At 48.4% G+C, this 23630-nt stretch overlaps 1 protein-coding gene across 2 annotated transcripts in view; it reads right to left on the reverse strand.

The window, feature by feature from the left end:
• Positions 1–23630, reverse strand: part of LOC134927808 (uncharacterized) — a 510851-nt gene that overhangs the window by 94596 nt on the left and 392625 nt on the right. For both annotated transcript variants that reach the window (XM_063922785.1, XM_063922784.1), the window contains exons 22-23: positions 10306–10416; positions 6931–7041 (exon numbers count right to left, since the gene is read on the reverse strand). In XM_063922785.1, the coding sequence (XP_063778855.1) occupies positions 6931–7041; positions 10306–10416 (222 nt within the window). The remainder of the gene's footprint in view (positions 1–6930; positions 7042–10305; positions 10417–23630) is intronic.

A 23630-nucleotide genomic window follows, 5' to 3' on the forward strand; every position in this document is an offset into this window, starting at 1 on the left:
GGAGGCACAAAAGGGGGCTGAATATGCAGCACTCCCTTTACAAATGTCTGAACTTCAGGCAGTGAAGCCAGTTCTTTCTGGAAGAAAATCGACAGAGCCGAAATCTGGACCTTAATGGAACCCAATTTTAGGCCCATAGTCACTCCTGACTGTAGGAAGTGCAGAGATCGACCCAGCTGAAATTCCTTTGTTGGGGCCTTCCTGGCCTCACACCACGCAACATATTTTCGCCAAATACGGTGATAATGCTTTGCGGTTACGTCTTTCCTGGCTTTAATCAGCGTAGGAATGACTTCATCCGGAATGCCCTTTTCCTTTAGGATCCGGTGTTCAACCGCCATGCCATCAAACGCAGCCGCGGTAAGTCTGGAAACAGACAGGGCCCCTGCTGTAGCAGATCCTGTCTGAGCGGTAGAGGCCATGGGTCCTCTGATATCATCTCTTGAAGTTCTGGGTACCAAGCTCTTCTTGGCCAATCCGGAACCACGAGTATCGTTCTTACTCCTCGTCTTCTTATTATTCTCAGTACCTTTGGTATGAGAGGCAGAGGAGGGAACATGTAAACCGACTGGTACACCCACGGTGTCACTAGAGCGTCCACAGCTATTGCCTGAGGGTCCCTTGACCTGGCGCGATATCTCTCTAGTTTTTTGTTTAGGCGGGACGCCATCATGTCCACCTGTGGCCTTTCCCAACGGTTTACCATCAGTTGGAAGACTTCTGGATGAAGTCCCCACTCTCCCGGGTGTAGGTCGTGTCTGCTGAGGAAGTCTGCTTCCCAGTTGTCCACTCCCGGAATGAACACTGCTGACAGTGCTAAGACTAGATTTTCCGCCCATCGGAGAATCCTTGTGGCTTAGGCCATCGCCATCCTGCTTCATGTGCTGCCCTGTCGGTTTACATGGGCGACTGCCGTGATGTTGTCTAATTGGATCAGTACCGGCAGGTTTTGAAGCAGGGGCCTTGCCTGACTTAGGGCATTGTAAAAGGCCCGCAGTTCTAGAATATTTATGTGTACCTGTTTTGGTTTCAGGAGGTCTCTGACTAGAGATGACAGCTCCTTGGCCTTCTCCTGCGGGAGAAACACTTTTTTCTGTTCTGTGTCCAGAACCCTCCCCAGGAACAGTAGGCGTGTGGTAGGAACCAGCTGTGACTTTGGAATGTTTAGAATCCATCCGTGCTGTTGTAGCACTTCCCGAGATAGTGCTACTCCGACCAACAACTGCTCCTTGGACCTCGCCTTTATAAGGAGATCGTCCAAGTACGGGATAATTAAAACTCCCTTTTTTCGAAGGAGTATCATCATTTTTGCCATACCTTGGTAAACACCCTCGGTGCCGTGGACAGTCCAAACGGCAGTGTCTGGAATTGGTAATGGCAATCCTGTACCACAAATCTGAGGTACTCCTGGTGAGGATGGTAAATGGGGACATGCAGGTAAGCATCCTTGATGTCCAGGGATACCGTGTAATCCCCCTCGTCTCGCTTGCAATAACCGCCCTGAGTGATTCCATCTTGAACTTGAATTTTTTTTATGTATGTGTTCAAGTATTTCAAATTTCAAATGGGTCTCACCGAACCGTCCGGTTTCGGTACCACAAACAGTGTGGAATAGTAACCCCGTCCTTGTTGAAGTAGGGGCACCTTGACTATCACCTGCTGGGAATACAGCTTGTGAATTGCCTCTAGCACAGCCTCCCTGCCTGAGGGAGTTGTCGGCAAGGCAGATTTGAGGAAACGGCGGGGGGGAGACATCTCGAATTCCAGCTTGTACCCCTGAGATACTTCTTGAAGGACCCAGGGATCCACCTGTGAGCGAGCCCACTGATCGCTGAAATTTTTGAGGCGGCCCCCCACCGTACCTGGCTACGCCTGTGGAGCCCCCGCGTCATGCGGTGGACTCAGAGGAAGTGGGGGAAGAATTTTGATTCTGGGAACTGGCTGACTGGTGCAGCTTTTTCCCTCTTCCCTTGTCTCTGTGCAGAAAGGCAGCGCCTTTGACCCGCTTGCTTTTCTGAAGCCGAAAGGACTGTACCTGATAACACAGTGCTTTCTTAGGCTGTGAGGAAACCTGAGGTAAAAAATTTTCTTCCCAGCTGTTGCTGTGGATACGAGGTCCCAGAGACCATCCCCAAACAATTCCTCACCCTTATAAGGCAGAATCTCTATGTGCCTTTTAAAGTCAGCATCACCTGTCTAGTGTCGGGTCTCTAATACCCTCCTGACAGCATGGACATTACATTAATTCTGGATGCCAGCCGGAAAAATATCCCCCTGTGCATCCCTCATATATAAGACGACGTCTTTAATATGCTCTTATGTTAGCAAACTAGTATCCCTGTTTGACAGGGTCACAGACCACGCTGCAGCAGCACTATCCATGCTGAAGCAATTGCAGGTCTCAATCTAGTACCTGAGTGTGTAAATACAGACTACAGGATAGCCTCCTGCTTTTTATCAACAGGTACCTTCAAAGTGGCCGTATCCTAAGACGGCAGTGCCACCTTTTTTGACAAACGTGTGAGCGCCTTATCCACCCTAGGGGATATCTCCCAACGTGAGCTATCCTCTGGCAGGAAAGGGTACGCCATCAGTAACTTTTTAGAAATTACCAGTTTCTTATCGGGGGAGCCCACGCTTTTTCACACACTTCATTCACTCATCTGATGGGGGAACAAAACACTGCCTGCTTTTTCTCCCCAAATATAAAACCCTTTTTTAGTGGTACTTGGATTAATGTCAGAAATGTGTAACACATTTTTTTTATTGCCGGGATCAAGTCACGGATGTTCCTAGTGGATTGTGTATATGTCTCAACCTCGTCGACACTGGAGTCAGACTCTGTGTCAACATCTTTGTCTGCCATCTGAGGGAGCGGGCGTTTTTGAGCCCCTGATGGCCTTTGAGACGCCTGGGCAGGCGCGGGCTGAGAAGCCGGCTGTCCCACAGCTGTTTTGTCATCCAGCCTTTTATGTAAGGAGTTGACACTGTCGGTTAATACCTTCCACCTATCCATCCACTCTGGTGTCGGCCCCACAGGGGGCGACATCACATTTATCGGCATCTGCTCCGTCACCACATAAGCCTCATCAAACATGTCGACACAGCCATACCGACACACCGCACACACACAGGGAATGCTCTGACTGAGGACAGGACCCCACAAAGCCCTTTGGGGAGACAGAGAGAGAGTATGCCAGTACACACCAGAGCGCTATATAATGTGGGGATTAACACTATAACTGAGTGAATTTTCCCCAATAGCTGCTTGTATATACAATATTGCGCCTAAATTTAGTTCCCCCCCTCTCTTTTTAACCCTTTGAGCCTGAAAACTACAGGGGAGAGCCTGGGGAGCTGTCTTCCAGCTGCACTGTGAAGAGAAAATGGCGCCAGTGTGCTGAGGGAGATAGCTCCGCCCCTTTTTCGCGGACTTTTCTCCCGCTTTTTTATGGATTCTGGCAGGGGTATTTATCACATATATAGCCTCTGGGGCTATATATTGTGATTATTTTGCCAGCCAAGGTGTTTATATTGCCATCAGGGCGCGCCCCCCCCCCCCTCCCCCCCCCCAGCGCCCTGCACCCATCAGTGACCGGAGTGTGAGGTGTACATGAGGAGCAATGGCGCACAGCTGCAGTGCTGTGCGCTACCTTGGTGAAGACTGAAGTCTTCTGCCGCCGATTTTCCGGACCTCTTCTTGCTTCTGGCTCTGTAAGGGGGACGGTGGCGCGGCTCCGGGACCGAACATCAAGGATGGGTCCTGCGGTCGATCCCTCTGGAGCTAATGGTGTCCAGTAGCCTAAGAAGCCCAAGCTAGCTGCAAGCAGGTAGGTTCGCTTCTTCTCCCCTTAGTCCCTCGTTGCAGTGAGCCTGTTGCCAGCAGGTCTCACTGTAAAATAAAAAACCTAAAATATACTTTCTTTCTAGGAGCTCAGGAGAGCCCCTAGTGTGCATCCAGCTCGGCCAGGCACAAAGATCTAACTGAGGTCTGGAGGAGGGTCATAGTGGGAAGTGCCAGTGCACACCAGGTAGTCTAAAAGCTTTCTTTTAGTTGTGCCCAGTCTCCTGCGGAGCCGCTATTCCCCATGGTCCTTACGGAGTTCCCAGCATCCACTAGGATGTCAGAGAAATGCGATTTACCAGCCGTAGCAGTAGAGACTAGGTCAGAGAAGCCTTCTCCAAACAACTCCTCCCCCTTGTACGGCAATGACTCCATATGCCACTTCGAGTCGGCGTCTCCCGTCCACCGTCGGGTCCACAAGAACCGCCTAGCAGAAATAGACAGCATTTATTCTAGACTCGAGCTTAGTAAACAAATGTCTCTGAGCATCCCTCATATACAAGGCAGCATCTCTGATATGCACCATGGTCATTTGGATGGTATCCCTTTCTAAGGTGTCAATCTCCGTAGATAAGGAGTCTGCCCATGCCACGACAGCACTACAAACCCAGGCCGACGCCATGGCCGTCCTAACTATAGTTCCTGAATGTGTGTAAATGTGCTTCAGGGTGATTTCTTGCTTGCGATCAGCAGGATCCTTGAGGGAAGCTGTATCCGGAGAAGGCAGTGCCACCTTCTTGGATAAGCGTGTCAGCGCCTTGTCTACATTAGGCGCAGATTCCCATCGTATCCGATCCTTCTGTGGAAAAGGATACGCCATGAGAATCCTTCTGGGAACTTGTAGTCTCCTATCCGGAGATTCCCAAGCCTTTTCGCATAATTCGCTTAGCTCAAATGAGGACAGAAACGTGACCTCAGGCCTTTTCCCTTTATACATGTGAACGCTCGTGTCAGGGACAGGGGGTTCCTCCGTGATATGCAAAACCTTCTTTATGGCAATAATCATGTACCTAATACCTTTTGCCACCTTCAGCTGTAATTTTGCATCTTCATAGTCGACACTAGAGTCAGTATCCGTGTCAGCGACCTGGGATATGGGGCGCTTTTGAGACCCTGAAGGTCCTGGCTCCCCAGGGACAGGCACGGGCTGGCTACCTGACTGATTCCTAGCTTCAGAATTGTCTAATATTTTATGCAGCAGATTTACATTTGCATTCAAGACATTTAGCATATCCACCCAGTTCGGTGTCGGCGTTGCCGACGGCGACCTGACATTCAAGCACTCCCCCTCCACATTTAGCGAGCCTTCCTCATCAAACATGTCGACACACCGGAACCGACACTGCACACACCCAGGGAAACTTTTTCTGAAGACAGTATCCCTTGTAAGGCCCTTTGGAGAGACAGAGAGAGTGTATGCCAGCACACACCCCAGCGCAACAACCTGGAGACCAACACAGAATGTTTTTCCCCAGTAGCGCTGTATTATATTGTATCCGCCAATTACGTGCCCCCCCCCCCTCTCTTTTTAAACCCCCTTTACCGTGTGTAAGCAGGGGGAGGAGTCCGGGGAGCTTCCTCTCAGCGTTCTGTGGAGAGAGAAATGGCGCTGGTGAGTGCTGAGGGAGAAGCCCCGCCCCCTCGGCGGCGGGCTTCTATCCCGCTCAAAATCGTGAAAAAATGGCGGGGGCTCAAATATATACATGTACAGTGCCCAGCTGTACATGTATATACCTATTTGCCATCCAAGAGGTGTTACTATTGCTGCCCAGGGCGCCCCATCCTGCGCCCTGCACCCATACAGTGACCGGAGTGTGTGAGGTGATGTGGAGCAATGACGCACAGCTGCAGTGCTGTGCGTTACCTCTGTGAAGCTGAAGGCTTCAGCCGCCTGAGACGTCTTCTTGCTTCTGCTCTTCTGGCTCTGTGAGGAGAACGGCGGCGCGGCTCCGGGGGTGGACGCCCAGGACGAACCTGTGTTCACCCCCTCTGAAGCTAATGGTGTTCAGTAGCCGAGGCAGCAGATCCTATCAGTAAAGTAGGTCTGCCCCTCTCTCCTCAGTCCCTCGATGCAGGGAGCCTGTTGCCAGCAGCGCTCCCTGTAAAAAAGTGAAAATCCAAAACAAAAATGCTTTCTATAGCAAAGAACTCAAGAGAGCTCCCTGCAGTGCGCCCTTCATCCTCTGGGCACAGGATCTAACTGAGGTCTAGAGGAGGGACATAGAGGGAGGAGCCAGTGCACACCCAGAATCCAAAGCTTTCTTAAAGTGCCCCATCCCCATGTCCTTACGGAGTCCCCAGCATCCACTAGGACATTAGAGAAAAACAAGTTTTTGCTGTATGTCTGATACCCCTTTTACACCGCCGCTATAAACCTGAGTTATTACTGTGATTACCCGGGAGTGGCTAGGTGTAAAAGGGTTTACCCGGATCCAGTTACCCAGGAATCTAACCCTGCTACCTTTGAGTGTTGGTCCTGGGAATGACCCGGGTCGCAGCAGTGTTAATGGGCTAGCCAGGTCGATGCATAGAGAAGATGTGGCTCTGATCTCCAAGTGCCAATTCCGCACTCATCAGCGGTGACATGACCAACCCAGTATATTGCCGGGTAGTGTCACCTGTCTGTAAGAGAGCTCACGAGTCGCAAGCGGGAAGAAGCCATGCACAAATCCCGAGTGCTATTCGGACGTTAGGCATAAAATCAGTATTAAAGGAGTATGAGAGTTGGGAGGCGAGATTCATTTTTTTGCTACTCCACAACAGTACACAATGAGATGAGGTTCTTACATCCTCTCTATGTTTTACATTAGGTCAGAGCACTTTGTATAAAATGTATACATACAAAATGGAAAATATCCACGGGTATGTCCAACTGGATTAAGAATAATTCTTTTTTGTTTTGAATAGAACCATATATTCTTATCCAAAGTGATCTCTCTCATGCTTCGACCTACAAGGTGTATTTTAATTAAGCTCACAATTCTGGTATTCAAGGTAGCACAGTGGACAGGGTCTGACAAGCGTATGCTTTACACATTCCAACAAAAAAGCAAATTAAACACCTTAAAAACTATAAACAACTGTACCTTGAGGCTGGTTTATAGCAGAGCTAAATAAAGGTCTGGGTTTATTAAACGTTCTTCTGTCCTCAAACCTGTTGTCGCGATTCTGCTGAATTGGTTGCTGTGATGCAGAATCTGTAAAAAAAAAAAAAAAAACACACACACATACATTTATGCATAAATTATGTATAAATTGTTCTTGAAAAAAATCCCCATTTTAGACACTCCATCCAGGGAATTTAGGTGTCAATATAACAGAAGAAAATATGCTCTTTACAAACTTACTCTCATGTACACAAACATTAGCATATCTGCGTATCATGCTTTGTTTGTCTCTAACTAAACTCAACTCAATCAGAGAGCAAAGGAAAATCATTGTGTACTCTTGAAGAACTGTGGGGTCAGATAGGAATGGACAGAGAAAACAGTAACTGTAACACTTCAAAGTACTACATATATCATTTACATTTTCAAATTATCCTCTGCAAATACTGCTTATTCCAATCTAGGTCTTATGATGTATTTATATGCTTTTAAGTACCGTATATACTCGAGTATAAGCCGACTTTTTCAGCACCTTTTTTTGTGCTGAAAAAGCCTCTTCGGCTTAAACACGAGTGAGTATTTAGGAGGAACATGGGAGGGCACAGTGCGCGGCTCTCCTGTGTCCCTCCGGCGGCAGCGGCGTGTGTGTGTTAAAGGAGGGACACGGAGGGCACAGCGCGCGGCTCTCCTGTGTCTCCGGCGGCAGCGGCGTGTGTGTGTTAAAGGAAGTGCCGGAAACCGGCTGGACCATACACAGTATAAAAACTCCTGAACAATATAAATGATGTAGTGTTAATGGCAAATTTGTGGTTCTATTTCCTTTTTAAATACATTTTACTTTAAAGCTGATCTGCTTACTAGATAATTATATTTTGTTACTAAGGTGCCCCCACTCACATTCCCCCTCCGGCACCCAGCTATCAGCCAGTATTACCATTCCTCAGTTTCAGATCTGCCCTTTTCATGTATGAACTTCTAGTAAGTATACAGAATTTGCATAGTCTACTGTGTAATAGTCTAAACTTAGTCGGGTTATGTTATAGCAATTAGCTGAACAGCCAATCAGACACTTCTTCCAAACCAGGTCTAAAAACCCAGGTTGTATGTGTTCACACTAGGGGTGACCTGGGTTACACCCAGGAAAAACCCTGGTAAAAAGCAAGGTCGTGGACCCAGGTCGTTTCTGTTCACGCATAGCAAAAACCCGGGTCGATGCATGTTCACAGGCAAAAAACCCCCAAGTTTTTGCTGTATGTCTGGTACCCCTTTTACACCGCCGCTATAAACCTGGGTTATTACCGTGATTACCCGGGAGTGGCTAGGTGTAAAAGGGTATACCTGGATCCAGTTACCCAGAAATCTTACCCTGCTACCTTTGAGGGTTGGTCCTGGGAATGACCCGGGTCGCAGCAGTGTTAATGGGTTAGCCAGGTCGATGCGACGCGGTACCCGCTCACTGCATAGAGAAGAGGTGGCTCTGATCTCCAAGTGCCAATTCCGCACTCGTCAGCGGTGACATGACCAACCCGGTATATTGCCGGGTTGTGTCGCCTGTCTGGAAGAGAGCTCACGAGTTGCACCCGGGAAGAAGCCATGCACAAATCCAGAGTGCTATTCGGAAGTTAGGCATAAAATCAGTATTAAAGGGGTATGAGAGTTGGGAGGCGAGAGTAATTTCTTTGCTGCTCCACAACAGTACACAATGAGATGAGGTTCTTACATCCTCTCTATGTTTTACATTAGGTCAGAGCACTTTGTACCATGTTTTCTAGTATACATATCAGATGTAAAATGTATACATACAAAATTTAAAATATCCACGGGTATGTTCAACTGGATTAAGAATACCGTATATACTCGATTATAAGCCGACTTTTTCAGCACGTTTTTTTGTGCTGAAAAAGCCACCTCGGCTTATAATCGAGTCAGCGTTGAGGGACACAGAGAGCGCAGCGCGCGGCTCTCCTGTGTCCCTCCTGCATCTCCAGCAGCAGCGGCGTCTGAGTGTTAAAGGAAGTGCACGAACCGGCACTTCCTTTAACACACGCCGCTGCCGCCCGAGATGCAGGAGGGACACAGGAGAGCCGCGCGCTGCGCTCTCCGTGTCCCTCATTCAGAAGACAGCGCGGGAGCGACGGAGGGTAAGTATCTGGCACTGTGGGGCATATCAGGTACTGTGGGGCATATCAGGCACTGTAGGGCATATCAGGCACATCTGGCACTGTGGGGCATATCAGGCACTGTGGGGCATATCAGGCACATCTGGCACTGTGGGGCATATCAGGCACTGTGGGGCATATCAGGCACATCTGGCACTGTGGGGCATATCAGGCACATCTGGCACTGTGGGGCATATCAGGCACATCTGGCACTGTGGGGCATATCAGGCACATCTGGCACTGTGGGGCATATCAGGCACATCTGGCACTGTGGGGCATATCAGGCACATCTGGCACTGTGGGGCATATCAGGCACATCTGGCACTGTGGGGCATATCAGGCACATCTGGCACTGTGGGGCATATCAGGCACTGTGGGGCATATCAGGCACATCTGGCACTGTGGGGCATATCAGGCACATCTGGCACTGTGGGGCATATCAGGCACTGTGGGGCATATCAGGCACTGTGGGGCATATCAGGCACTGTGGGGCATATCAGGCACTGTGGGGCATATCAGGCACATCTGGCACTGTGGGGCACATCTGGCACTGTGGGGCACATCAGGCACTGTGGGGCACATCAGGCACTGTGGGGCACATCAGGCACTGTGGGGCACATCAGGCACTGTGGGGCACATCAGGCACTGTGGGGCACATCAGGCACTGTGGGGCACATCAGGCACTGTGGGGCACATCAGGCACTGTGGGGCACATCAGGCACTGTGGGGCACATCAGGCACTGTGGGGCATATCAGGCATATCTGGCACTGTGGGGGCATATCAGGCATATCTGGCACTGTGGGGGCATATCTGGCAGTATGAGGGCATATCTGGCAGTATGAGGGCATATCTGGCACTGAGGGCTGTGTACGGCTAGAGCTGCATTTCCCACCCTAGGCTTATACTCGAGTGAATAAGTTTTCCCAGCTTTTTGGGGTAAAATTAGGTGCCTCGGCTTATATACGGGTCGACCTATACTCGAGTATATACGGTAATTCTTTTTTGTTCTGAATGGAACCATATATTCTTATCCAAAGTGATCTCTCTCATGCTTCGACCTACAAGGTGCATTTTAATTAAGCTCACAATTCTGGTATTCAAGGTAGCACAGTGGACAGGGTCTGACATGCGTATGCTTTACACATTCCAACAAAAAAGCAAATTAAACACCTTAAAAACTATAAACAACTGTACCTTGAGGCTGGTTTATAGCAGAGCTAAATAAAGGTCTGGGATTATTAAATGCTCTTCTGTCCTCAAACCTGTTGTCGCGATTCTGCTGAATTGGTTGCTGTGATGCAGAATCTGTAAAAAAACCACATATTTATGCATAAATTGTTCTTGAAAAAAATCCCCATTTTAGACACTCCATCCAGGGAATTTAGGTGTCAATATAACAGAAGAAAATATGCTCTTTACAAATTTACTCTCATGTACACAAAAATAAGAATTTACTTACCGATAATTCTATTTCTCGTAGTCCGTAGTGGATGCTGGGGACTCCGTCAGGACCATGGGGAATAGCGGCTCCGCAGGAGACAGGGCACAAAAGTAAAAGCTTTAGGATCAGGTGGTGTGCACTGGCTCCTCCCCCTATGACCCTCCTCCAAGCCTCAGTTAGGATACTGTGCCCGGACGAGCGTACACAATAAGGAAGGATTTTGAATCCCGGGTAAGACTCATACCAGCCACACCAATCACACTGTACAACCTGTGATCTGAACCCAGTTAACAGCATGATAACAGCGGAGCCTCTGAAAAGATGGCTCACAACAATAATAACCCGATTTTTGTAACAATAACTATGTACAAGTATTGCAGACAATCCGCACTTGGGATGGGCGCCCAGCATCCACTACGGACTACGAGAAATAGAATTATCGGTAAGTAAATTCTTATTTTCTCTGACGTCCAAGATGAGCCGCCCAAGATGAGCCCACCTTCCTTGTGGAATGGGCATTTACATATTTTGGCTGTGGCAGGCCTGCCACAGAATGTGCAAGCTGAATTGTACTACACATCCAACTAGCAGTCGTCTGCTTAGAAGCAAGAGCACCCAGTTTGTTGGGTGCATACAGGATAACAGCAAGTCAGTTTTCCTGACTCCAGCCGTCCTGGAAACCTATATTTTCAGGGCCCTGACAACATCTAGCAACTTGGAGTCCTCCAAGTCCCTAGTAGCCGCAGGTACCACAATAAGCTGGTTCAGGTGAAACGCTGACACCACCTTAGGGAGAAACTGGGGACGAGTCCGCAGCTCTGCCCTGTCCGAATGGACAATCAGATATGGGCTTTTGTGAGACAAAGCCGCCAATTCTGACACTCGCCTGGCCGAGGCCAGGGCCAACATCATGGTCACTTTCCATGTGAGATATTTCAAATCCACAGATTTGAGCGGTTTAAACCAATGTGATTTGAGGAATCCCAGAACTACGTTGAGATCCCACAGTGCCACTGGAGGCACAAAAGGGGGTTGTATATGCAGTACTCCCTTGACAAACTTCTGGACTTCAGGAACTGAAGCCAATTCTTTCTGGAAGAAAATCGACAGGGCCGAAATTTGAACCTTAATGGACCCCAATTTGAGGCCCATAGACACTCCTGTTTGCAGGAAATGCAGGAATCGACCGAGTTGAAATTTCTTCGTGGGGCCTTCCTGGCCTCACACCACGCAACATATTTTCGCCACATGTGGTGATAATGTTGTGCGGTCACCTCCTTCCTGGCTTTGACCAGGGTAGGAATGACCTCTTCCGGAATGCCTTTTTCCCTTAGGATCCGGCGTTCAACCGCCATGCCGTCAAACGCAGCAGCGGTAAGTCTTGGAACAGACATGGTACTTGCTGAAGCAAGTCCCTTCTTAGCGGCAGAGGCCATGAGTCCTCTGTGAGCATCTCTTGAAGTTCCGGGTACCAAGTCCTTCTTGGCCAATCCGGAGCCACGAGTATAGTTCTTACTCCTCTACGTCTTATAATTCTCAGTACCTTAGGTATGAGAAGCAGAGGAGGGAACACATACACCGACTGGTACACCCACGGTGTTACCAGAACGTCCACAGCTATTGCCTGAGGGTCTCTTGACCTGGCGCAATACCTGTCCAGTTTTTTGTTCAGGCGGGACGCCATCATGTCCACCTTTGGTCTTTCCCAACGGTTCACAATCATGTGGAAGACTTCCCGATGAAGTCCCCACTCTCCCGGGTGGAGGTCGTGCTGAGGAAGTCTGCTTCCCAGTTGTCCACTCCCGGAATGAACACTGCTGACAGTGCTATCACATGATTTTCCGCCCAGCGAAGAATCCTTGCAGTTTCTGCCATTGCCCTCCTGCTTCTTGTGCCGCCCTGTCTGTTTACGTGGGCGACTGCCGTGATGTTGTCCCACTGGATCAATACCGGCTGACCTTGAAGCAGAGGTCTTGCTAAGCTTAGAGCATTGTAAATTGCTCTTAGCTCCAGTATATTTATGTGGAGAGAAGTCTCCAGACTTGATCACACTCCCTGGAAATTTTTTCCTTGTGTGACTGCTCCCCAGCCTTTCAGGCTGGCATCCGTGGTCACCAGGACCCAGTCCTGAATGCCGAATCTGTGGCCCTTTAGTAGATGAGCACTCTGCAGCCACCACAGGAGAGACACCCTTGTCCTTGGAGACAGGGTTATCCGCTGATGCATCTGAAGATGCGATCCGGACCATTTTTCCAGCAGATCCCACTGAAAAGTTCTTGCGTGAAATCTGCCGAATGGAATCGCTTCGTAAGAAGCCACCATTTTTCCCAGGACCCTTGTGCAATGATGCACTGACACTTTTCCTGGTTTTAGGAGGTTCCTGACTAGCTCGGATAACTCCCTGGCTTTCTCCTCCGGGAGAAACACCTTTTTCTGGACTGTGTCCAGAATCATCCCTAGGAACAGCAGACGTGTCGTCGGAGACAGCTGCGATTTTGGAATATTTAGAATCCACCCGTGCTGTCGTAGAACTACTTGAGATAGTGCTACTCCGACCTCCAACTGTTCTCTGGACCTTGCCCTTATCAAGAGATCGTCCAAGTAAGGGATAATTAAGACGTCTTTTCTTTGAAGAAGAATCATCATTTCGGCCATTACCTTGGTAAAGACCCGGGGTGCCGTGGACAATCCAAACGGCAGCGTCTGAAACTGATAGTGACAGTTTTGTACCACGAACCTGAGGTACCCTTGGTGAGAAGGGAAAATTGGGACATGGAGGTAAGCATCCTTGATGTCCAGGGACACCATATAGTCCCCTTCTTCCTGGTTCGCTATCACTGCTCTGAGTGACTCCATCTTGATTTGAACCTTTGTATGTAAGTGTTCAAATATTTCAGATTTAGAATAGGTCTCACCGAGCCGTCTGGCTTCAGTACCACAATATAGTGTAGAATAATACCCCTTTCCTTGTTGTAGGAGGGGTACTTTGATTATCACCTGCTGGGAATACAGCTTGTGAATTGTTTCCAATACTGCCTCCCTGTCGGAGGGAGACGTTGGTAAAGCAGACTTCAGGAACCTGCGAGGGGGAGACGTCTCGAATTTCCAATCTGTACCCCTGGGATACTACTTGTAGGATCCAGGGGTACACTTGCGAGTGAGCCCACTGCGCGCTGAAACTCTTGAGACGACCCCCCACCGCACCTGAGTCTGCTTGTACGGCCCAAGCGTCATGCTGAGGACTTGGCAAAAGCGGTGGAGGGCTTCTGTTCCTGGGAATGGGCTGCCTGCTGCAGTCTTCTTCCCTTTCCTCTATCCCTGGGCAGATATGACTGGCCTTTTGCCTGCTTGCCCTTATGGGGACGAAAGGACTGAGGCTGAAAAGACGGTGTCTTTTTCTGCTGAGATGTGACTTGGGGTAAAAAAGGTGGATTTTCCAGCTGTTGCCGTGGCCACCAGGTCCGATGGACCGACCCCAAATCGACCCCAAATAACTCCTCCCCTTTATACGGCAATACTTCCATGTGCCGTTTGGAATCTGCATCACCTGACCACTGTCGTGTCCATAAACATCTTCTGGCAGATATGGACATCGCACTTACTCTTGATGCCAGAGTGCAAATATCCCTCTGTGCATCTCGCATATATAGAAATGCATCCTTTAAATGCTCTATAGTCAATAAAATACTGTCCCTGTCAAGGGTATCAATATTTTCAGTCAGGGAATCCGACCAAGCCACCCCAGCGCTGCACATCCAGGCTGAGGCGATCGCTGGTCGCAGTATAACACCAGTATGTGTGTATATACTTTTTAGGATATTTTCCAGCCTCCTATCAGCTGGCTCCTTGAGGGCGGCCGTATCTGGAGACGGTAACGCCACTTGTTTTGATAAGCGTGTGAGCGCCTTATCCACCCTAAGGGGTGTTTCCCAACGCGCCCTAACTTCTGGCGGGAAAGGGTATAACGCCAATAATTTTCTATCGGGGGAAACCCACGCATCATCACACACTTCATTTAATTTATCTGATTCAGGAAAAACTACAGGTAGTTTTTTCACACCCCACATAATACCCTCTTTTGTGGTACTTGTAGTATCAGAAATATGTAACACCTCCTTCATTGCCCTTAACATGTAACGTGTGGCCCAAATGGAAAATACGTTTGTTTCTTCACCGTCGACACTGGAGTCAGTGTCCGTGTCTGTGTCGACCGACTGAGGTAAATGGGCGTTTTAAAGCCCCTGACGGTGTTTGAGACGCCTGGACAGGTACTAATTGGTTTGCCGGCCGTCTCATGTCGTCAACCGACCTTGCAGCGTGTTGACATTATCACGTAATTCCCTAAATAAGCCATCCATTCCGGTGTCGACTCCCTAGAGAGTGACATCACCAATACAGGCAATTGCTCCGCCTCCTCACCAACATCGTCCTCATACATGTCGACACACACGTACCGACACACAGCACACACACAGGGAATGCTCTGATAGAGGACAGGACCCCACTAGCCCTTTGGGGAGACAGAGGGAGAGTTTGCCAGCACACACCAAAACGCTATATTATACAGGGACAACCTTATATAAGTGTTTTCCCTTATAGCATCTTAATATATAATAATATCGCCAAATAAGTGCCCCCCCTCTCTGTTTTAACCCTGTTTCTGTAGTGCAGTGCAGGGGAGAGCCTGGGAGCCTTCCTAGCAGCGGAGCTGTGTAGGAAAATGGCGCTGTGTGCTGAGGAGAATAGGCTCCGCCCCCTTTTCGGCGGGCTTCTTCTCCCGTTTTTCTGACAACCTGGCAGGGGTTAAATACATCCATATAGCCCCAGGGGCTATATGTGATGTATTTTTAGCCAGCATAGGTACTTTCATTGCTGCCCAGGGCGCCCCCCCAAGCGCCCTGCACCCTCAGTGACCGTTGGTGTGAAGTGTGCTGAGAGCAATGGCGCACAGCTGCAGTGCTGTGCGCTACCTCATGAAGACTGAGAAGTCTTCAGCCGCCGATTTCTGGACCTCTTCTCTCTTCAGCATCTGCAAGGGGGTCGGCGGCGCGGCTCCGGTGACCCATCCAGGCTGTACCTGTGATCGTCCCTCTGGAGCTAGTGTCCAGTAGCCTAAGAAGCCAATCCATCCTGCACGCAGGTGAGTTCACTTCTTCTCCCCTAAGTCCCTCGCTGCAGTGAGCCTGTTGCCAGCAGGACTCACTGAAAATAAAAAACCTAACAAAACTTTTACTCTAAGCAGAAAGCTTTTACTCTTAGGAGAGCCACCTAGATTGCACCCTTCACGGCCGGGCACAAAAACCTAACTGAGGCTTGGAGGAGGGTCATAGGGGGAGGAGCCAGTGCACACCACCTGATCCTAAAGCTTTTACTTTTGTGCCCTGTCTCCTGCGGAGCCGCTATTCCCCATGGTCCTGACGGAGTCCCCAGCATCCACTTAGGACGTCAGAGAAATAGGATTTTGGTACTTACCAGGTAAATCCTTTTCTTTGAATCCATAGGGGGCACTGGAGTACTCTTGGGATATGGACGGCTTTAGCAGAACAGGCACTGAATATTTAAATTTAGTAACTCTCCTTCCCTCCATATTCCCAGAGTACCTCAGTGTTTTTTACTGAGCAGAACAGGAGCGGTAGAGAGGATGAACAATGGAAAATTACATATAACATTATAACTAGAGATGAGCGGATTCGGTTTTACTCGTTTCTCAAAACCGAATCTTATTGGCTATCCAAAACACGTGACATCCGTGAGCCAATAATATGTCGTTTTGAGAACAGAGTAAAACCGAGTAAAACCGAATCCGCTCATCTCTAATTATAACACAACGGACAACAAAAAAGTTGACACATAACGTTACTGACAACTAAACAGTTGACACCATAACTGATAGAACTTGAAAATTTGAACAAATCGGTGAGAATGTGTTACCATAAGAACCACTGAACTTACCACAAACCAGGTTAAACTGCTCTGGGTGGGCGTCCAGTGCCCCCTATGGATTCAAAGAAAAGGATTTACCTGGTAAGTACCAAAATCCTATTTTCTTTTTCATCCACTAGGGGTCACTGGAGTACTCTTGGGACGTACCAAAGTACCACTAGGCGGCCAAAGCTAGATGCTGATGCCGCAAACGTATCAAACTTGTAAAAGCGCACAAACATGTGCACTGATGACCATGTAGCCGCACGGCAAAGCTGCGTCGTAGAAGCCCCACGACCAGCTGCCCATGAAGTTCCCACAGAACGTGTGGAATGAGCTGTTACTGATGTAGGCGGCTGTAACCGAGCATGAAGGTAAGCCTGACGTATCGTCAGTTTAATCCATCTGGATAAGGTCTGCTTAGAAGCTGGCCAACCCATCTTGGTAGCATCATAGAGAACAAACAACGTATCCGTCTTATTAACTGTAGACGTTCGGGATACATAAACTCGTAATGCGCGTACCACATCCAAGGTTCCAGAATCTTCTGTTAACACAGGAACTACTATTGGTTGATTAACGTGAAAAGCCGACACTAACTTTGGCAAGAAAGCGGGATTCGTCCGAAGTTCCGCTCTGTCATCATGAAACACCAAATATGGTGGCTTGCATGACAAGGCACCGAAATCTGAAACACGCCTTGCCGAAGCTAAGGCTAGGAGAAAAAAATTTTCAAGTGAGAAACTTAATATCCACCAAATGGTTCAAAATATGAAGACTGTAAAAAATCAAAAACCAGATTCAAGTCCCATGGCACTGCAGGTGGAATGAATGGAGGCTGTACTCTGAGGACACCTTGCAGAAAGGCGTGTACAGACGGCAATAGAGCCAAACGTCTTTGAAAGTAAATTGACAAGGCAGAGACCTGCACCTTTAGTGTAGATAAACGCAGTCCTCCATCCAACCCCGTCTGTAGAAATAACAAAAGATGGGATAACTTGAAAGATGATATCGGAAACTTCTGAGCTTCACACCAACCTATATAGGCACGCCAAATTCTGTAATAATGAGCGGCCGTAACTGGCTTCCTAGCACGTAACATGGTTGGTATAACTGATTCTGGAATGCCCTCTCTTCTTAAGAGGGCGGTCTCAACAGCCACCCCGTCAAACGCAGCCGCGCTAAATCGGGGTAAAGGAATGGACCCTTTTGTAACAGGTCCGGACGAAGCGGGAGCGGCCAAGGATAGTCTGCGAGTAGTCTGCGGAGATCCGTGAACCAAGCTCTCCGAGGCCAATGAGGCGCCACTAGTATGACTGTGGCGGACTCTCGTTTGATCCGTTTTAGCAACAGAGGGAGCAGCGGAAACGGTGGAAACAGATACACGAGGCTGTACGGCCACACGATTGTGAGAGCATCCACCGCCACTGCCTTTGGATCTCGCGTTCTGGACACATACTGGGGCGTTTGGTGATAGTGGCGCGATGCCATCAGACCCACTTGTGGGTAACCCCACCTCTGGACCAACATGTGTAACACATCTGGATTTAATGCCCATTCTTCTGGATCAAAATCCCGACGGCTGAGATAATCCACTTCCCAGTTGTCCACTCCCGGAATGAACACTGCCGACAATATCACTTGGTGATGCTCGGCCCAATTGAGGATTCGAGCTACTTCCCGCATGGCCATGCGGCTTCTCGTTCCTCCTTGTTTGTTGATGTACGTGACCGACGTCGCATTGTCTGACTGCACCTGAACAGTCTGAGACCGAAGCATGTGCACTGCTTGTCGTAGCGCATTGTAAATTGCCCGGAGTTCCAGGACATTTATAGACAGCAATCTTTCGTAATCCGCCCAGAGACCCAGGAGCTGACAATTTTGAACCACAGCTCCCCAACCTCTGAGACTCGCGTCCGTCATTAGAATTATCCAATTCCAGACGCCGAACCGTTTCCCTGCGGTTAGATTGTATACTTTGAGCCACCAGAGTAGAGACACTCTGGCCCGTGGAGACAGCCTCACCCTCTGGTGAATCTGCAGATGCGAGCCCGACCACTGTGCGAGTACATCCAGTTGAAAAGGACGTGAGTGAAATCTTCCGAACTGAAGCACTTCGAAAGCCGCCACCATTTTGCCTAACAGTCGAATGCACAAATCAAATGTACAGAGACTGTGCGTGGCTTGAGCACTAATTGTACCAGATAACAAATACTCTGTACTTTCTGTTCTGGTAGGTAAATTCTTTGATTCACCGTATCGAGAATCATTCCTAGGAATTGAAGTCGTTGAGACGGAATCAGATGTGATTTCTTGAAGTTGACAATCCAACCGTGCTGAACTAGCACACTGTATGTCAGCAAGGCATGTTGTAGGAGCATCTGTTGAGACAGAGTTTTGATGAGCAGGTCGTCCAAGTACGGAACTATTATCACTCCCAGGGATCTGAGATGAGCTATCATCACAGACATCACTTTGGTGAATACCCGAGGCGCCGACGAGAGGCCAAACGGTAGAGCATGAAACTGGTAATGGTTTTGCCGTATCGCAAACCGCAAGAACCTCTGATGAGGTGGCCAAATCGGAATATGTAAGTACGAATCCTTGAGATCCAACGCAATCATGAATTCCCGTGGCTCTAAACCTGCAATTACTGACCTCAGGGATTCCATCTTGAATCTGTAGTAAGTGACGTACTGATTGAGCCCCTTTAAGTTCAATATTGGCCTGACCGAGCCATCCGGCTTTGGTACTACAAACAGACTGGAATAATAACCCTGACCTTGTTGGTGTACAGGGACCGGAATCAAAACTGCTGAATCCAGCAGAGACTGAATGGCAATTTGCAGAACCGCCCTCTTGTCGTCCGACACAGGCAGTCCTGTCTTGAAAAAACGCAGTGGAGGGAGACAGTCGAACTCTATCTTGTAACCTTTTAACACTAAATTACGGATTCACCCATCTGTGGATGTCTGGAACCACACCAAATGGAACGTCTGAAGGCGTGCCCCCACAACTGGAGATCCGAGATGGGCTGGCAGCCGGTCATGCCACTGGCTTGTTGGTGACCTTAGTGTCCTGACGACTGGTGGTGGTTTGTTGAAAACCACGTCCTCGACCTCGTCTACCAGGCGTGGCTGTTCCTCTACCACGGCCTCGAAAGGGCTGAGGTCTAAAGGACTCAACGCCGCCTCAGAGTATTTCCGTCTAGGTACCGTTGGAGGCAATGGTAGGAAAACAGACTTCCCTCCCGTGGACTCAGAAATCCATTTGTCCAATTCAGTACCAAACAACTTCTCGCCACCGTAAGGTAACGCCTCAATACCTCTCTTAACCTCTGCCTCCGCTTGCCAAGAACGCAGCCAGAGTGCTCGTCGTGCCGTAACTAGCGACAATGAAAGTCGAGACCTGAGCTGACAGACGTCAGTAGAAGCTGTACAAAGATCATCAGCAGCTTCACAGATTTGATCAGCGAGAAGTATAAGGTGATCGTCATGTAGGCCAGACTTGAGTTCTGTTATCCATACAATTAGAGCCTTAGTAACCCAAATGCCAACCAACCCAGGTCTAAGCAACACTCCTGCTGCTATATACATGGACTTTAGCATAGCTTCTATTTTACGGTCTGAAGGGTCTTTAAGCGTAGTAGCAGTTGGTACTAGTATGATTAATTTTTTTGTAAGTTTTGACACATACGAATCCACCATTGGCGGATTCTCCCATGTAGATGTCACAGACTCTGGAAACGGGTAACTAGACTTAAATCTGCGAGGTATAGAAAACCGTTTTTCCGGATTCTTCAGTGTTTCTACTAACATCTTATTGAGATTCCGAAACAGGAACACACACTGGAGATGTCTGACGTTTAGTAAATACCACCTCATCATTTGTCAGAGGTTCTTCAATCTCTTTAAACTTCAGAGACTGACGCACCGCCCTGATTAGATTATCAATGCCTGGGCTGTCAAAATCATCACTATCTTACTGCTGGTCCAATTCGCCCTCCTCACCCTCATCTTGCGCAGTGAGGTCTGGCATAGAATCGTCAGAATGCAACATAGCAGATACTGGTAAATCATAAGACAAATGAAATGTATCCCTTCTACCCAAAGTGGACCTTTGCAAAGGCTGAGACCCCCGTGGTAGTTCTGGCGGTCTCACCCAAGACTCAGATGTTGCCGCTTCCCGTTCGTGTCGAGCGGCGGGCAATTCTAATTGCAACCTAGCCATTAAATCTGCTAGCATTGCCCATGGCGGGTCCGGGGACGAAACCGGATTCGAAACCAGAGCAGAAATTGTATTTGTAGCTGAATTCACAAAACATACTGTACATGTGGTAGAACCATCCGGTAACACACTCTTACAGACATTGCAGTGAAACTGCTTTTTTGTTTTTGCTGGTGCCTTACTCATTATGCAGACAGACAATACAATAGACAAGGACAGACAACTTGCATGACTCAGTAAAATTGTTACTAAGGTGTGTCTATATATGGCCGAAGTGCAGTGCACGTGGCCAGTACTATATGAAACCTGATCCCAAATTCCCACTAACACCCATGCGCTATCCGGTGGAGTAGTGTTGTAGGACAGGAATGTTCTGGAATCAGAAACAGAAAGAAACAGGAAGCATGGTTACAAATGGCCCCCATGCCATGCTTACAGTTAGAATCATAGTCTAGGTTATTTACAATGATAGCCTGTAACTAACCCCCTGTTTAAATAAGCTGAATAGCCTATTACTTATTAACCCATGCAGCCTTGCTATATGGTGCTGCTATGGGCATTTACTCCCCCTCACCCCCCCTGCAGCTGCGCTGCTTGTGAGAATAGCTTCTCCCCCCTACTGCTCCCCCCGTGTACCTCCAGCGGACGGGAGCGGGTGCAGGGAGCCGGGGAGCGCTGTGCATAGCGATGGGGAGCTGCGGTCCGGAAGAGCAGCCGGCGTCTCTGAGTGACGTGCGGCCGCTCCGAGCGGTCTCCCCGTATACAGCGGCGGTGTAGAGCGGCTGGATCGGGCGGCCTCGTAACAGCGGCGGCCGGGTAATCAGCGGCGGGAGCGGGCGGCCTGTAATCAGTGGCGGAAGCGGGCGGCGGTAAAGGAGCACTTTCCCCACACAGCGGGGCGGCAGCGTGAGCTGGCCGCCCTGTTCCCCCAGCATACCTGGTCTCCTGTAGTGAGGGGCTATGACGGAGCTTCTTCTGTAAGCTCCGTCCAGCCTTTCCAGCAGGTCTGAGGTGCGGGTGGCTGTGAGGGTGCTCTTTGTGAGGGCCGAGACGCCATGCGCTGCTTCTGTGCAGCGGGCACTATCCCGGACCCAAGTTTCTTGATAAACTGGGAAGGGACGTGCATAAGTCGAAAAAGTGAAAAGTAAAAATAAAAATAGCAAAGTAAGTGTGGAGACTCCATACAAGCGTGTCACTGCTGTGAGCACAGAAAAAACACTGAGCTACTCTGGGAATATGGAGTGCCTGTTCTGCTAAAGCCGTCCATTATCCCAATAGTACTCCCGTGACCCTCTAGTGGATGAAAAAGAAATAACATTAAAAAATAAGGGACAACAATAAAGTTGACACCTAACATAACTGACAACTAGAAAGTTGTTACAGGTTGAGTCTCCCTTATCCAAAATGCTTGGGACCAGAGGTATTTTGGATATGGGATTTTTCCGTATTTTGGAATAATTGCATACCATAATGAGATATCATGGTGATGGGACCTAAATCTAAGCACAGAATGCATTTATGTTACATATACACCTTATACACAGAGCCTGAAGGTCATTTTAGCCAATATTTTTTATAACTTTGTGCATTAAACAAAGTGTGTCTACATTCACACAATTCATTTATGTTTCATATACACCTTATACACACAGCCTGAGGGTCATTTAATACAATATTTGTAATAACTTTGTGTATTAAACAAAGATTGTGTACATTGAGCCATCAAAAAACAAAGGTTTCACTATCTCACTCTCACTCAAAAAAGTCCGTATTTCGGAATATTCCGTATTTCGGAATATTTGGATATGGGATACTCAACCTGTACTACCATAGATAACAATCACTATAACATCAGAATGAGTTGGTGATAATGTGTTACCATAAGGTTTCTTGAACTTACCACAAGCTAGTGAAAAACTGCTCTGGGTGGGCGTCAAGTGCCCCCTATGGATTCAAAGAGAAGGATTTAACTGGTAAGGACCAAAATCCTATTTTCTTTTTCATCCACTAGGGGTCACTTGAGTACTCTTGGAACGTACCAAAGTTTCCCCCGTTGGCGGGAGAGCTGTTTGGCACCTGTAACACTAGACGGCCAAAGCTAGATGCTGATGCCGCAAATATAGTAAACTTGTAAAAGCGCACAACGTGTGCACTGATGACCATGTAGCCGCACGGCAAAGTTGAGTCGTAGAAGCTCCACGACCTGCTGCCCATGACGTTCCCACAGAACATGTGGCATGAGCTGAAAAACTGATGTAGGTGGTTGTAGCCTAGCACGAAGGCAAGCGTAACCCACCTGACTAAGGTCTGTTTGGGAACTGGCCAACCCAACTTGACTAGATCACAGGGAACAATGTATCCGTTTTACGTACTGCTGATGTTCGGGCTATCTAAACGCGTAGTGCGCGTACCACCTCCAAAGTAGCTGTTCCTGCACTTTCTGATAATACTGGTACTACGATTGGCTGATTGATGTGAAAAGATGATACTACCTTTGGTAGGAAAGTGGAATTAGTCTGAAATTCCGCTGTTACTCATGAAACATTAAAAATTATGGCTTCAAAATCAAGGCACCCAATTGTGAAACATGCCTTGTCAAAGCTAAGGCTAGGAGAAACTGTTTCCCAAGTTAGAACTTAATCTACACGTGTTATAAGGGTTCAACTTTTGAAGACTGTATGAAATCTAAAACCAGATTGAAGTTTCCCCAAAACGAGAAACCTAAAAGAAATCAGCCACTTCTGAACTTCACACCACCCTATATAAGCTCGCCAAGTACTGATAATGAACTGCTGTAACTGGCTTCCAAGCACGTAACCTGGTTGGTATAACCGATATTGGAAAGCCCTCTCGTCTAAACCGCGACTGTCAAACTCCGCCGCGCTAAATTTGGCAAAAGGAACGGACCATGTTGTATTAGGTGTGGACG

This window comes from Pseudophryne corroboree, chromosome 5 (assembly GCF_028390025.1).
Source record: "Pseudophryne corroboree isolate aPseCor3 chromosome 5, aPseCor3.hap2, whole genome shotgun sequence".
NCBI lineage: Eukaryota > Metazoa > Chordata > Amphibia > Anura > Myobatrachidae > Pseudophryne > Pseudophryne corroboree.